This window comes from Alligator sinensis, unplaced genomic scaffold (genome assembly GCF_000455745.1).
Source record: "Alligator sinensis unplaced genomic scaffold, ASM45574v1 scaffold237_1, whole genome shotgun sequence".
In the NCBI taxonomy this organism is placed as follows: Eukaryota; Metazoa; Chordata; order Crocodylia; family Alligatoridae; genus Alligator; species Alligator sinensis.
The window spans coordinates 1635073-1648355 of NW_005841849.1; the positions used below are offsets into that span (position 1 = coordinate 1635073).

At 40.3% G+C, this 13283-nt stretch overlaps 1 protein-coding gene across 5 annotated transcripts in view; it reads right to left on the minus strand.

Moving 5' to 3' along the window:
• Positions 1–422: 422 nt before the first annotated feature.
• The window catches only part of WDR33 (WD repeat domain 33), a 98477-nt gene continuing 85616 nt past the window's right edge, over positions 423–13283 (minus strand). For 2 of the 5 annotated variants that reach the window (XM_025209568.1, XM_025209562.1), the window contains 6 exons: positions 11034–11136; positions 9755–10217; positions 5819–5985; positions 5606–5695; positions 5114–5299; positions 424–4064 (listed from right to left, as the gene is read on the minus strand). In XM_025209568.1, coding sequence (XP_025065353.1) covers positions 3832–4064; positions 5114–5299; positions 5606–5695; positions 5819–5985; positions 9755–10217; positions 11034–11136 — 1242 coding nt within the window. In that variant the 3' untranslated portion in view covers positions 424–3831. Of the gene's footprint in view, positions 4065–5113; positions 5300–5605; positions 5986–7124; positions 9651–9754; positions 10218–11033; positions 11137–13283 lie in introns of those variants that run through there. The other 3 variants (XM_025209556.1, XM_025209553.1, XM_025209571.1) reach the window with 2 other exon arrangements.

Genomic DNA, 13283 nt, shown 5'->3' on the forward strand with positions numbered 1-13283 from the left:
ATGCCAAACTCCTGTCTCAGCTGTAAGACTTGCACAGGCCACTTGGAAAAGTGAGTCACAATAAAGCCAGATGCAGCAGAAATATTAATGGACCCAGAGTCTGAGGCAGCGAGTAGAGTCTTACTACACTCGCTGCTTGCTGAATTCACTGTATTTCAGGAGGTGTTGATACTTGGCAAAATCTGGGGAATACAGGCACATTGGTGAAACTTCAAGGAAGGCTAAGTATATCACAAGCATTATCTCATTTATCATGGTTCAGCACACACCTTCAGAAGTGCTCCTTTTGGACTAAGGTGACCTAGGATTGGTCTGAACAGCAATCCAAGGACATATCTGTTCCATTTTTAACTGTACCTTCCATCTGTTCAGTAACATGACGACTGAAAAGTAACATCCTTTTAACTAACCCAGGTAATAGTTGTAGCTGCTGTGGATGGCAGAAAGGTGCCTCCTTTGGCAAATAGGATCATCTTACGCAAGCAATCATAGAGAAGTAGTGAAAGTAATTACTACTTTTCAATTTCACTCAAAATGCAGTACTGCTTCTATTTCTACTTTGTGGCAGTGCTGTCTTGTGTTCGCTGTTGGATTTCAGGTACCTTTGCGATGTGTAGGGTGAGTTTCTGATACCTTTGCTTAAGTAAATGCCATAGCCCATTTTACACCTATTTTAGGTGCTGGTCAGGGAAGTACATGTTCAAATAATGTTTACAGCCTGATCTTGAGAAGATTTGGCCAAATAAAGCAAACCAAAGCCTGCAGTATTCCAGTGACCCACCACAGCTTAATCGATAGTATTAACTGACTTGGTTATATTTGCACAGAACTAAAGTAATTACACAAACTGTAAAGTGGAACTTTAAAAGTGGAGCTAATTTTTTACAACTTTATTAAAAGTGGTTTTTTTACTAAAATTGCTAAATTAGATGTTCTAGCCACAGTCTAGTTTTTGTATCTTAAAAAAAACAAGTCTGCACTGTTTGAACCAACGCTGAATCTGCTGTTGGCTTGCAAGTTGGGGCTTCTCATTAATGATGTATGAAGTTTTACTTACAGCTTTAGTGTAAATAGGTTCCTTGTTCTTGGACAAAGTGATTAAAAAATGAACATAGACTAGCTAGTTAATAGGTTTACAGCCTATTATATTTGACTGGTAAAGGGGCCTCAGCTGAAGAGAGCTTGTTCCTCCCATTACCATAAAACTATAGTTTGCTACCCAGCTGCTGCAACAGCCCTTTAAGGGACAGTAGACCACAGCAAATCTTATTCTCACAGGGGTTGCTGGTGCTCTGGTTCAACCCTGTTTTCTCCCCTTTAGAAGAACTGATGTTGTGGTTTTACTACATTTTGGGACTCCAGATTTTACTTTTAAGTTAGTAATAGTTCTGCCTTCTCATACTAGACCTTTTTAACACCTCTCTTTGGATGTGTTGCAGTTCCAACCTTTCTGAACTGATTTCAAACCTTGTTTAATTTAGAATGTTGCCATTCTGCATTTGGAGGGGTTAAGAATGGCTTATAAAAATTATTTTTAGTGAAGAGTTAAGGAGGTCTTGTACTAAAACAACTTGCAGAGAAACAACAGCATAAACCTATGTTTTATCTAAAAATATTTAGATTTCAGAATTTATGTTTAACAGCATGCAACTTTTTTCCACGTCTTCGGACAAGTGGGAGCTTTCTCAGCCCTTAATGGGAGAGAGGCTGCTGGAGTCAGCCTCTTTATTATCCCAGTTGTTTAGAGGATATTGGAGCCAGCGTTGAATCAGATTCAAAGCAGTCAATAAAAATCACTTTTTCCTGTCAGCCTTTCAAGGCAGCTGGGATGCAAGGCTTGTATTTTTAATGTGAACCATTCTTTAGGAGAAAAGATAAAGAACACAAACTGCTTTCCCTTTACTAATAATCATAACCTACTACAGAGAATGTGCATTGCATCTTTATTTAGGACAAATCCTGGATGGTTGAAGATACAAATATGTAGATATAATTGAAGACCCTCCTTAACTGCTGCTTACCAGTCTTTCCTTAAAAACATTCTCTGTAGAAAAAATATCTGGTAACATCATTTTATAGGCCAGAGTTTCCTTAAATCAGTTCAGCTCCTGTAACACACTTTGGTATTTAGTATAATTTGGTTGAATTTAAACTGTTCCACGTGCACCAGATAGATACAATGGAAAAAGATAGCCTCTCCTGCAAAGCATGCATAAAGAATTGCTAAGTCCCACAAATGTAACACAGGTCTTTCCTATCTACAATTCAGTCAGGCTGTGCCTGTGGGAACTTGCATCTTTTAGTAAAATATGAAAACAAAAGAATGATTTGCCACATATGCATCTACTCTTGTTGCAGAGAGCAGTTTCAGTGACACATTATGGAAGTCGTCAGCTCTCCACTTCCTTTACCTTTTACTTACACTTATGGTGCAGGAGCTCACAGTATTCTTCCATTATCCTCTAGCTCCTGTACCTAATTCTTGAGTTCTTCAGTCAGTAGCGCAGGAAACTTAATTTCCAGGAAAAAGATGGTTCTCAGATACTCACTTACATGGGACTAATCTCTTGAGTAAAGGATAGGATGCTTTACAACTTCATCCACCAGGTTTCAGGTGATTTATGGGGAAAACTGAAACAGCATGGTTGGTAAGCAGCTTTATTATGAAATAGAAATAATTAAATAGGAATAAAAAAAATAAAAATTGTAACAATGTTGCAATGGAATAAAATGATGGAACATAAAAGTCTAAAGAAAAGTATATATATATTTTTAAAATATCTATGATCAAGGTACCTGGCTTGCACTTGCTAACTTTTTAGGATGCACCAGCTGGTAATATAGTGACCATTTTTCTTGGCAGTGTGTATACTTGTCTGCTGTGGAAAAGTTGGTATGTGCAACCAGATTAATCTGCTGCTGAATTTCTATTCTCTGTGGCATAAGACTTGATGCTATTTTAAATTAAGGATATATTGTTTCAAGTACTTCCCCACAGGAAGCTATGAGTTTATTGAAGAAAGGCTGTTTCGGCAGTAGTCAGTCAGAGTGAGGCCTCTTCATGCCATCTGTGCTTCAAAAGCTTTTGCCAGTGTTCTACATTTGTCTTCCAAGAGTGGTAGGACTGCAAACATTGACCTTTTGTGTATGTGTACTGTAATAGATGTGCAGCACCACCACCCATACATTATTTGATAAACATATGGTGCCAATGGTATAAATGAAAATTCTCAAAACATAAAAGCTCAACACTGATGGGACTAACGCAGTAGTACTTTCGTACTGTAGAGAATTACAGAGGTAGTCCTATGGCTCCACGAATCTGAAAATTAAACAGAGGAAGATGCTTTTCCTGGTAGGTAAGTAAAGATAAAGAATCACACATTGCACTGATTTTTTTTTTTGTTAATTCTTGCGCAAATTACATTTTGTATTCATACAAAAACAACTTAACTTTTTTTTCTGACAAACTGTACATATAGAAACAAGTTTCCATCTGGAGGTGAACAGAAATCTGTGGAGGTGCTCCATGTCTCACAAGACTAAAAAAAATTCCAGCTTTTATCTTCACAAAACAATGCAGATAAAAAGAGGGTGAGGAAGATGGGTTGGAGAGGGCAAAACAGAAAGCCAGCTACAACCTTGCAGCTAGTAGCAGTTGCTTGATCTAGGAAATGATCCTTGTTAGGAACTAATGCACATTCAGTTATTCCAAGTAGGAGTTCATTCAGGTTTGTGTTGCTGCAGGGTTACTCTCTGAAGGAGTCCACAATAGAAGTCTATTTAAATACTGTCCAGTAAGGACTGGGTATTACCCAGTCACAGCTTCTTCTATCGGCCCCTTCCACTGCCCCTAGATACTCCTCGCCTTGACTGGCCAGAGTTCATGGTGCTTCCTCTTCCCCAGTTACTCCCACTCCTTCCTCCTCTGGAAGGGTTACTGCCTCCTGTAGGGCCTCCACCAAAAGCTTCATCTCTGTGGAATCCATCATGATGATCTCTATCCAAAGAACTAGACCTCCCAGATTTTGGCACTCTCTGGGCAGGTCCTGAACTTCCTCGTCCTAAGGAAAGAAGCACATTGCTAGTGACTTTCTAATTCAAGTCATCCTTCTCAAGTACCAGAATATGCCCCCATCCTTAAGATTTATTGAGCTAATTCCTGTGCAACTCAAACCCTCCTAGATAATTCATGATCTGAGATCTTCAACTTTTACATGCATGGCTTCTACATATCCTTTTTCCTACCACATATAACAGTAATATCAATAGGAGAGTCCTCAATAGGGTAACCAACAAAACAATTCCTCTGAAGCCAAATTACCGTTCCACCTGATACCATGAGCATGCAGCTTGTTAAATGAGAGTATATAAAGCATTGGAGTGCCCAGCCCTATCAGAACTCCACTTATGCCGAATAAGGAAATCTAATCCAAATTCCCTCTGACGGCATATGTAGACTTCAGTAGGTTCTTTATAAATCAATTTTTGTTATTCATTAATAAGAAATCTTGTCTAAATCCTCTAACTGCAGAAGTGTCACTTAGTCTAGCTTTGATAAAGAGTCCTGAAGGGATGCTATATTCTACCTGACATGAACATAAATTGCATCTGGTCTTCCCAGGATCTAGAGCATTTCCTGTTACAACAATCTTTAGATAAATCTGGGGGGAAGGTACTTAACCAAAACAGCATAGCAATTCAAGGCAATTAACAGGAAAAAGATGCTTTGCCCATCTGCTAACTAAGGCCAAGCTGATAATATTTGCTTCATTTTAGCAAAACTATATTGGGCATACCTGGCACCATGCAAAATGGAGGAAGACAGGATTTCTACCCCAAAGGCTTTACCACGAATGATAGACAAGTTCAGATCTTCAAACAGCCTTAAACCAGCATAAGACTGAAGGTGGCAGTGTCCATGTGTGAAAAGGCATTGTTCATATTTTCTATCATGCTCCAAAAACTGCCAGATCTTCACAGATAGTAACACCTGTTTTAAAATGTATTTTAAACCTTCAGTTCTACCCTATCACCCTACATGAGGAACTCTGTGCTCTCTGTCAAAAATATATACAGCTTTATGAAGTTCTCAGTACAAGCCATTATTTACCTTTGCCCCTCTCCTCCGGGGGCCCACCTGGGCCTTCCATTTCTCTGTGCTCAGATGTCCCTGGCCCATCATGCCAGGGACGTTTCCGTGGTGGCAGTGAGGCCATGTCCATACCCTGGAGTGAGGAAGAACGTTCTCGGGTAGCAGGAGAATGTCCGTCATGAGGAGGGTGATCCTGGCGGGAACCTGACCACAGGAGAAAAGACAAAGGTCCTTATCTGATGTTCTCTTTTTTCAAAAGTACAGAAACAAATGTCTATGCTTTCTGTGTTCTTCAGCAACTTTATTCATAGTGAGCACCTTCTCTGCCTGGCTCAGGAAACACATTAACCAGTCCTTGTATATACATCTGTTAAGTGTAAACACACATCTCTTCAACCTTTCTAAAGCCACCCATTAAAAAAATCCAACAGTTAAAACAATGGCATCTTTAGATACAGCTACGTAATAGTGCCAGACATGCTGTAAAGTAAATTCTGCCTACATTTTTACCTGGTTCTCTGTTTCCATCCCAGGATTCTGGTTTCCGTCCTTCAAAACGGGGAAACTCATCTGGAGTGGGAAGCAGACCTTTTCGGCCTCCTGTACAGCAAGAGATGGAGAACAAGAAACACTGTACCCAAACTATTACAATTGCCCCAAGAACCATTTTTCCATTGCCATGAACAAGCTCATGGGTTTCAGTATGGAAAAATGCTCCCTTACCTCTTGGAGTCCCCCGACCTCGTCCTCGACCACCATGATCTCGTCCTCTTGAGTTATCATCTGATGAGTCAAAATTGTCTTCTGGCCCAAAGTCGTCAGGACCAGGAAAGCCATCCCTTCCCCTAGGTCCCCGGCCCTCGTGTCTCGAGGGTGCTCCTCTTCTGAAGCTGCAAGAAAAAACATGGTACAAACGTTGTTTTAGAGCAAAATTAATCCCTGCTAAACCAAAGAGTCCATAATTAAACTTGTGTCTGAAATGTTCATCTACTATTGCTGCACTACCTACAAGTATTACAATTGGAAGAGATTTGTGGAGAATAACTTCTTTTTTTTGTGGCTTTCGTAACACTTTGCACGTTCATTTTCACTGTCTCCCTGTTCAGAGTCCTTGTGTTGTTTGTGTGGGTCTTTCACATGACAAGTGAGAGAAAAATATTTACAAGATATTTAAGTTGATAGTGTCCATTTAATGAAAAGGACAGTTAGAGTGATGTCACATGTGACTAAGAAGAGGGCCAAGCTCAAGGCCCACTTTTTAAAACCCGTGGGAAGTGAAATTATTTGAACTGTGATGCGTTGGATTTTCTTTCCTCAAAACCATTTCTATTTCTTTACCACTACATGGTGAAACCAAAGAGAAAATTATAATTAGAGGGAGTCTTTTCATGACTAGACAGAAGATTTTAATTTCCTGATTCCTGATTTTGGCTTATTTTGTTATGATAACATTCTTGAATCAGTAAAGCAGCTTTTATCTTGAAGGATTCCTAAAATATTGATTCATTTACCATATGATTCTGGAAGTGCAGTTAACTCTGTCATGATGTCAGCTATTTAACAGCATAGCAATACACTGAATTGTGAAGATCAGTTTAGTTAACTGAAAGAATGGGGGGATTTAATTTAGACAAAGTTGTCTAAAACCATTTTGGTCATGACACTGAAGTTGACGCTTGTAAAAAGTATCAGAGAATCTTCAATGAATTGTATAATTAGTACCTAAGATTTATACTGGATCCTAAAGCAGCACAACATAGCCATCACTGCACCGAGGAATTGATTTAGAGCCTCTTCGGTGGGTAGAGTGCCTTTTACTAATCCTCACATGGCAACCGGAGGATCGCTTATAGGTTAGATATTTTCTGTATTTGTAGCACCTACTGAAGCTCTGGGAATGTTTGTAAAACTCTGTTTCCATGTGCAGAAGAGTTGGTAGTATTTCACAAACATTTTAAATACTACTACATCTCTACCCGTGTGCAACAGCTCCCTTTTTTTTTTTTTTTTTTTTTTTAATAACCGCGACAATGCACACCTCCTGTCAGAAGAGTTTGTGCTGACAGAGATGAGAAGTTTAGATGGTGCAGCTGCACTGGTTCAATTACTCCTCACAATGCATTCCCACAATGCTGCCCACCCTTCAGTGACAACTTTGACATCTCAGAGCACTTTCTCTGCCCGCCTGTTGACTCCCCACCTCACCATCCCAGTTCCATGCTGGCCAAACTGTAGCTAGGTGGTACCAAGGTAGTCTTGTCATTGTGTGTCACCCCCTACCCCATCTCATTAAAGACACAGTGCATCCTATTACAAGCAAAACTTTAGATACTTTTATTTAGAATTTTAACAACATGAACCTTTTAATTACAAATTTAAATATTTTAACAGTAGTCATAACACAATACAAGAGTTTTAAACTGTTGTACATTTTTTTTAATTAAAACAACTGGTCTCCACCTCCCAGCAAACAAACACAATAGAGGAGGATGCTGCAGCTGCACAGGCACAGCAGTGGCTGCAGGGAGCATTGGGCCTGGATGTGAACCATTTTACACAAACTTCGATGATCAGGGAAGATAAACTGAAGAGTTTCAGGAACAAATGGTTCAACTAGCACTGAGCAATACTGCTTAGCTTTTTAACTGCCTGGTCCTCTAATGTAGATCAACTTCAGATGTTCTTTAGAGGGTCTTCCACTGAAATACTGACTTAGTCTGACTGTGTAGCTTATAAATCTTAAAACTGCAACACAAAGTCCTAAGGCTACTGGAGTCAATGCCTTCCTTGCTTCTTGCCTTTTCAGCATAATGGCCAGAGTTCAGCTTGAAAGTTTATTAGTGCTATGCCTGACATAGCTACTGTCCCTAATTTGGGCTCATAAATATGGTCACACGTGAAATCCTGACTGGTGGGCTCGGTTCCTGTTTGAAGGTTCTCAAAAGTTCATCCATGAGGTACAGGAACTTATTACACAACCACATACTATGCAGACTATCAGGCAGGAAGAGCCAGGTCTCTGTAGTACATGTGTCATGTTGATGTGCACAAGAAGAGTAGGAAAAGGACAGGGATGTACAGGACAGAAAATCAGAGAAAAAGAGGGGGGCAGAGAGAGAGAGAGAGAAACACACACACACCACCCATGCTTAATCAAACCAATTATAATCTTTAAACTCCAAATCAAGTCAAAATGACGGGTGGGTTAGGACTGTTAGGATCACCCCTTAAAAGTCGCCAGAGGATGATGTCTATTTCAACCCCTCACTTACTCAAAGACGTTCATATGTTTGTTAAACATAATAATCCTCTTACAGTTCTATGCTGATTGTCTCCAATCGATCTGTATAAATGCACTCTTACTTTAATCCCTCTCTCAGTTCAAAGGTCAAACTTACAAGTCTGGTAGCTTCCCAGGCTCTTCTCTTGAAACCTTTTTCAAATCAGCATCACATCAATTTCTCCCCAGTTCCTAGACACTTAAAAAACCTCAGCTACAACTGTACTTTTAAAAATATTGTCTGCCATCTCTTTCAGAATTCTATGGTACAGACCATTCAGTGGTGAAGCTCTGTTTCTAATTACTCTTTTTTTTCAAAGGTGTGGAGTGATTACCTTTGTTTAGTTATTTTTCACTTCTTTTCATATTCCTCACACAAAAGAAATGTACCTCTTACAGAGCAAATAGCTAAAAGGAGAGCTGTATAGATGCAAAGTAAAAGGAATGTAAGAAAATGATTTAAAAAGGCAACTAAGACAGGATTGTACACTGTGAAGACAACAATACGTTTTTACAAATATACATGTATAATATATACATATGGAGTAGGTGGTCAGTGAGAGGTTAGACCATGGAAACCAAATTCTATTCTCTGTTACGCTAGTGTAAATCTGGAGTAAATTCCGCAACAGTTAACTTTACTTGCTGAAAAGGAATTCCTCCCTATTTTCACTAATAACTTGAAGCAAAATTTGTCTCCTGAGTTTTACTCAAGGAAACTGTAAGCAACTAAAAGGACATTGCTAGAAACTAGGCTATTCTTGTGTTTTTCACCTAGCACTCAGGAAGAAATGTGTCAGAAAGAGAAATAAAAGTCCTAAAAACAAAAACATGAGAAAATAGTAGACAGTCCAAGAGAGAGAGAGAATCTCTGCCCCTCATACTTATAGTAGGTTTACTGTTTCTTCTCCTTGGAAGTCTATAACATCTTACTTGTATATTTTTCTACAGCCATGCTGTAGCCTGGGACTGGAGACGAAAATACTGAATCTCCACTACTAGTGTTCCAAAGTTTGCCGCTTTTTAGTACAGATCTCTGGCCTTGAAGTCTCCTGTTAATTCTTCTCAATACGATTTCAAATCTCCCGTCCTGTGTCACCCGATCTTCTCTCTACACATTTCCTCCCTTTTCTTTACACTTACAGCATAAAGACATGGAAGCTGCTGTGTGCAAGACTGTTTTTCATGTTTTCTTCTATTAGTGAATGATTTTAAATACTCTATACGTGGGTATGCTAGAGATTTCATTTCCTTATTGGTTTCCAGTTTATAAATCTGAAACAGATAGATTCCTAAATGAAAAGGAACCCAAGGAGAAAGATCCCCCCACCCCCCTCTGTTACCCTTTATCCAAAAGCATTGACTAGACTTGTTCTTACCTCTCATCCCGTCTTCCACGGAATCGTGCTTCTTCAGGATCCCGTGGATATCTCTCATCCGAAGGTCTCCGTCCTTCCCATGCCCCAGGAGGCCCACGGTTTGAGCCCCCTCCTTCAAATTCCCTGTGATCAGGGGGAAAGGGAGGCCCTGGGCCACCTCGTCTCCATTTCTCATCTTGTAGTGGTGGGCCTCCTCTCCCCTCAAAGTCACGTAACCGATGGCCAAATCTTTTGTCTGGATGGAAATCATCACGGAAGTCATCTGGCCGCTCAAAGTCATCATGGAAATCTGGATGAGGTCCTCGTCTATCAGGCAGGCCCCTGTTGTCCCTACCATCACCCCACTCCTGACCACTTCGGAACGGTCCTCTCTCAGGACCATGATCTGGAGGACCACTGTTCTGATCATGCCTTCTGTCTGTGAGAGGGCCCATGTGATGGTTTGGAGGGCCACGAGCATCACCTAAAGGGAAAGATGCAACAAAACGTCTGTGACACTTTCTAAATCACTCCAGGGGCCTTTCAATTTTTATTTTTTATTTATTTATTTATTTATTTTACAACTCTGAAAAAAACAGACCTTACATTCAACATTTACTCATGCAGAGGAACGTTTTCTTCCATATTTCTACCAGAGACCTGCAGATAGCTCTCTCCATATGCCTACCTCTTACTCTGTTCTGGCCTCATCAATCTAGAACAGTGGTTCTCAACCTTTCTAGGCAAAAATGTCAGCTCTTAATTTTCACTCGTTTTTTGACTACAGAAAAATACTAGAGCAAGTCTTCTGTGGCAAAGAACTCTGGAAGTCCATAACAAGTCAGAATGATCTTATCATTATGGATTCCTATTTGGAATCTCTAGGTTCATCTGGTGAGTCAGTCAGCACACCTAACGTTGCTAACACTGCATGGCACCCTGAGGCACCCTTGAAAGAATCTTGTGGCACCTTAGTTAAGAATCACTAATCTAGAGCAGAGGTTCCCAACCACCAGGCTGTGGCCCAGTGGGTTGGCTGTGGGGTCGTGGCACAAGGCCCCACTCAGAGCCCCGTCTGTCCACCTGGGTGAGTGGCTTCCAGGGTTACAGCTGAGCTTCCAAGGTTAAAGTCAGGCAGCAGGGGAGCCCCAGGAGGGAGGCAGGCGGCTCTGCGCACCCCATCCTGCTCCCACCCAGCCGTGGTAAAAAAAAGGTTGGGAACCACTGATCTAGAGGCATCACACATGATCTGACTCTCTGGCAGGTTACTTATACTTAAGTAAATAAGATATTTAGTTACCTTTATTAGGCCCAGGTCCTTGGTTGTGAGGGGCAAGACGGCCCTGTCCTCCTTGCTGCCCCAGTCCTGGAATTAATGGTGGAGGACCTGGGTTCTGTCCTTCCTGCAAATGTAAAACAGATCAAGTAGTTGATACATATCATACACACCATTTGCTTTCAAATGTGTGGTAAGAGAACAGTACTTTCGATACATTTTACACATACTCTACCACTCATACCAAGAGTTAAACACTGAAATACTAGTTGACACTGCAATTGCTTGATTCCGTTATCTGTATGTTGCATATACTGGTAACATTCCTCTCTCGCATAGTATGAGGGGTATATACAGTATATAGAAAATCAACCGTTGTGGAACTGTTGTTAAAAATGATCATTTTATGCACAAAACCTACTCCTGTAACTTTCTACTCGTGATGACTGATGACAATGAAGCAACTAATTTATCTGTCCATTGCAGAGAACGAGAGATGTTTGCATATTATTTTTATGAATATCAGGTGCACCTCTACCTAGCTGGTTGAAATTGGACTCAACTGATTACACAGACTTAACAAATGGAGTCTGGTATGAGGAAATTAAAATGTAATACTCACAAAGATATTGATGTTACACTTTATAGAGAGAACAACAAAACAGAGTTATCATCTGGGAAATTGGGGAAGTCATGTGTCTGGTCTAACCAGGCCAGCAAGGTTTAGTTTTCCTAGGTCTAACTCTAGGATCAACTGAAATACTAAAACATTAAAAATGTTCAACTGAGTAGAAAGAAGAAAATGAATGGATTGTCAGCTTACAGATATGCACAGAAAGGGAGAAAATGTAGCAGTCTCTCTTAGCCAAGGATAAGAAATTTACGGAAGCTTGCAAAGAGAGATTAAGATGCAAATAAAACCCATGCACGGAAGCCTTTAAACTGTATTGTCCCTTTGCTCTCGGTACTATATGCCATTAAGAAATAAATAATGCTCTGTTCTAAAGCAACTGGGTTTCCTGAGTCACTTTAATCAGCTGGTGTGACAGACTTCCAAAAATAAAAGGGCTTGTGAAGGAGTCTTGTCTATTTGGGTGTGTTGTATTAACATGGCTGGGCAACAGGAAGACTGCTGCCCAAAGATCCAGTTCCAATGTGCCTGAACTACGTGTATCCATTCTGCAGAGAGGTAGATGGTTGCTAGAATTGTCACCTCTGGGCAGGGGCAGATCTAGGATTTCGAAAAGGGGGGTGCAGATGGTGTGGTGTATATAACATGACACATTTTTCACCAGTTAAAGAGAAGCTACAAGGCTTTACTAATATGCTATGGGCCTAGAACTATGTTGTTCAGTTTAAGATCAACACAAAAACAAATATAACTTTACTGGAATACTCACTAATTTGCAATATAATATATTCAATTTACAAAGCACAAGAAACTAGGCAAAAATGGTCAAAAGATATTGTGTCGTCAGTTCTGTAGTCATTATAGTTAAATATACATCTATTTTTCAAATTCATAAAACAAAATCTAGTCTTCTTGAGGGTCTTGACAGTGCCTTCAATACTTAACTGTCAGTCACCTGAGTTAATATTAGTACACCTGAGTTTAGGGCTGCTCACTCAGGAGACGTTAAAAACAAAACAAAGCCCTCCCCTTCCCCCCCAAACAAACAAACAGTGCTTTACTTTAAACTCTGTATGTTCCCATACTGAGCCAGCGCATGTCCAGAAGAGGCACTGCGTTAACTGGACCCAGCTCGCCCAACATCCATATAGATTGGGGTGCATTAGCAGGGCTTTTTTTGGTGCTTTATCTAATAGCTGATTGAATCAGCTATTAGATAAAAGCACTAAAAAAACTCTGCTGAAGTGCCTGTTCTATACAGACACTGCAGAACCAGGTCAAACTAATGCACTGCTTTTTCTGATAGAGCACTTTTCCCCCATCCCCCATATCTGTCAGCAGCCACAGTTTTTAGCTAGAACTAAGATAGTCTTTAGGTCTCTGAAACAGAAGAGAGATTACCAGGAATGGCTAACGGACAGCAAAATTGCAGAAGAAAGGGTAGTTTGAATAGTGGAACATCAAGACCACTAAAAAGGGCAGTGGGTTGTTAACACCTATGGAATGAAGAGACATTAGCATGAATTAGGTAGGTTATTTATAAGGAGGCATGAAGTCAGTTGATTTCCTCACTGCTTGATGCCTGAATAGAAATGCCACTGCCCCTCCCAGGCAGTTGGTTTTGAAGTTTGGGTACAGCAGGA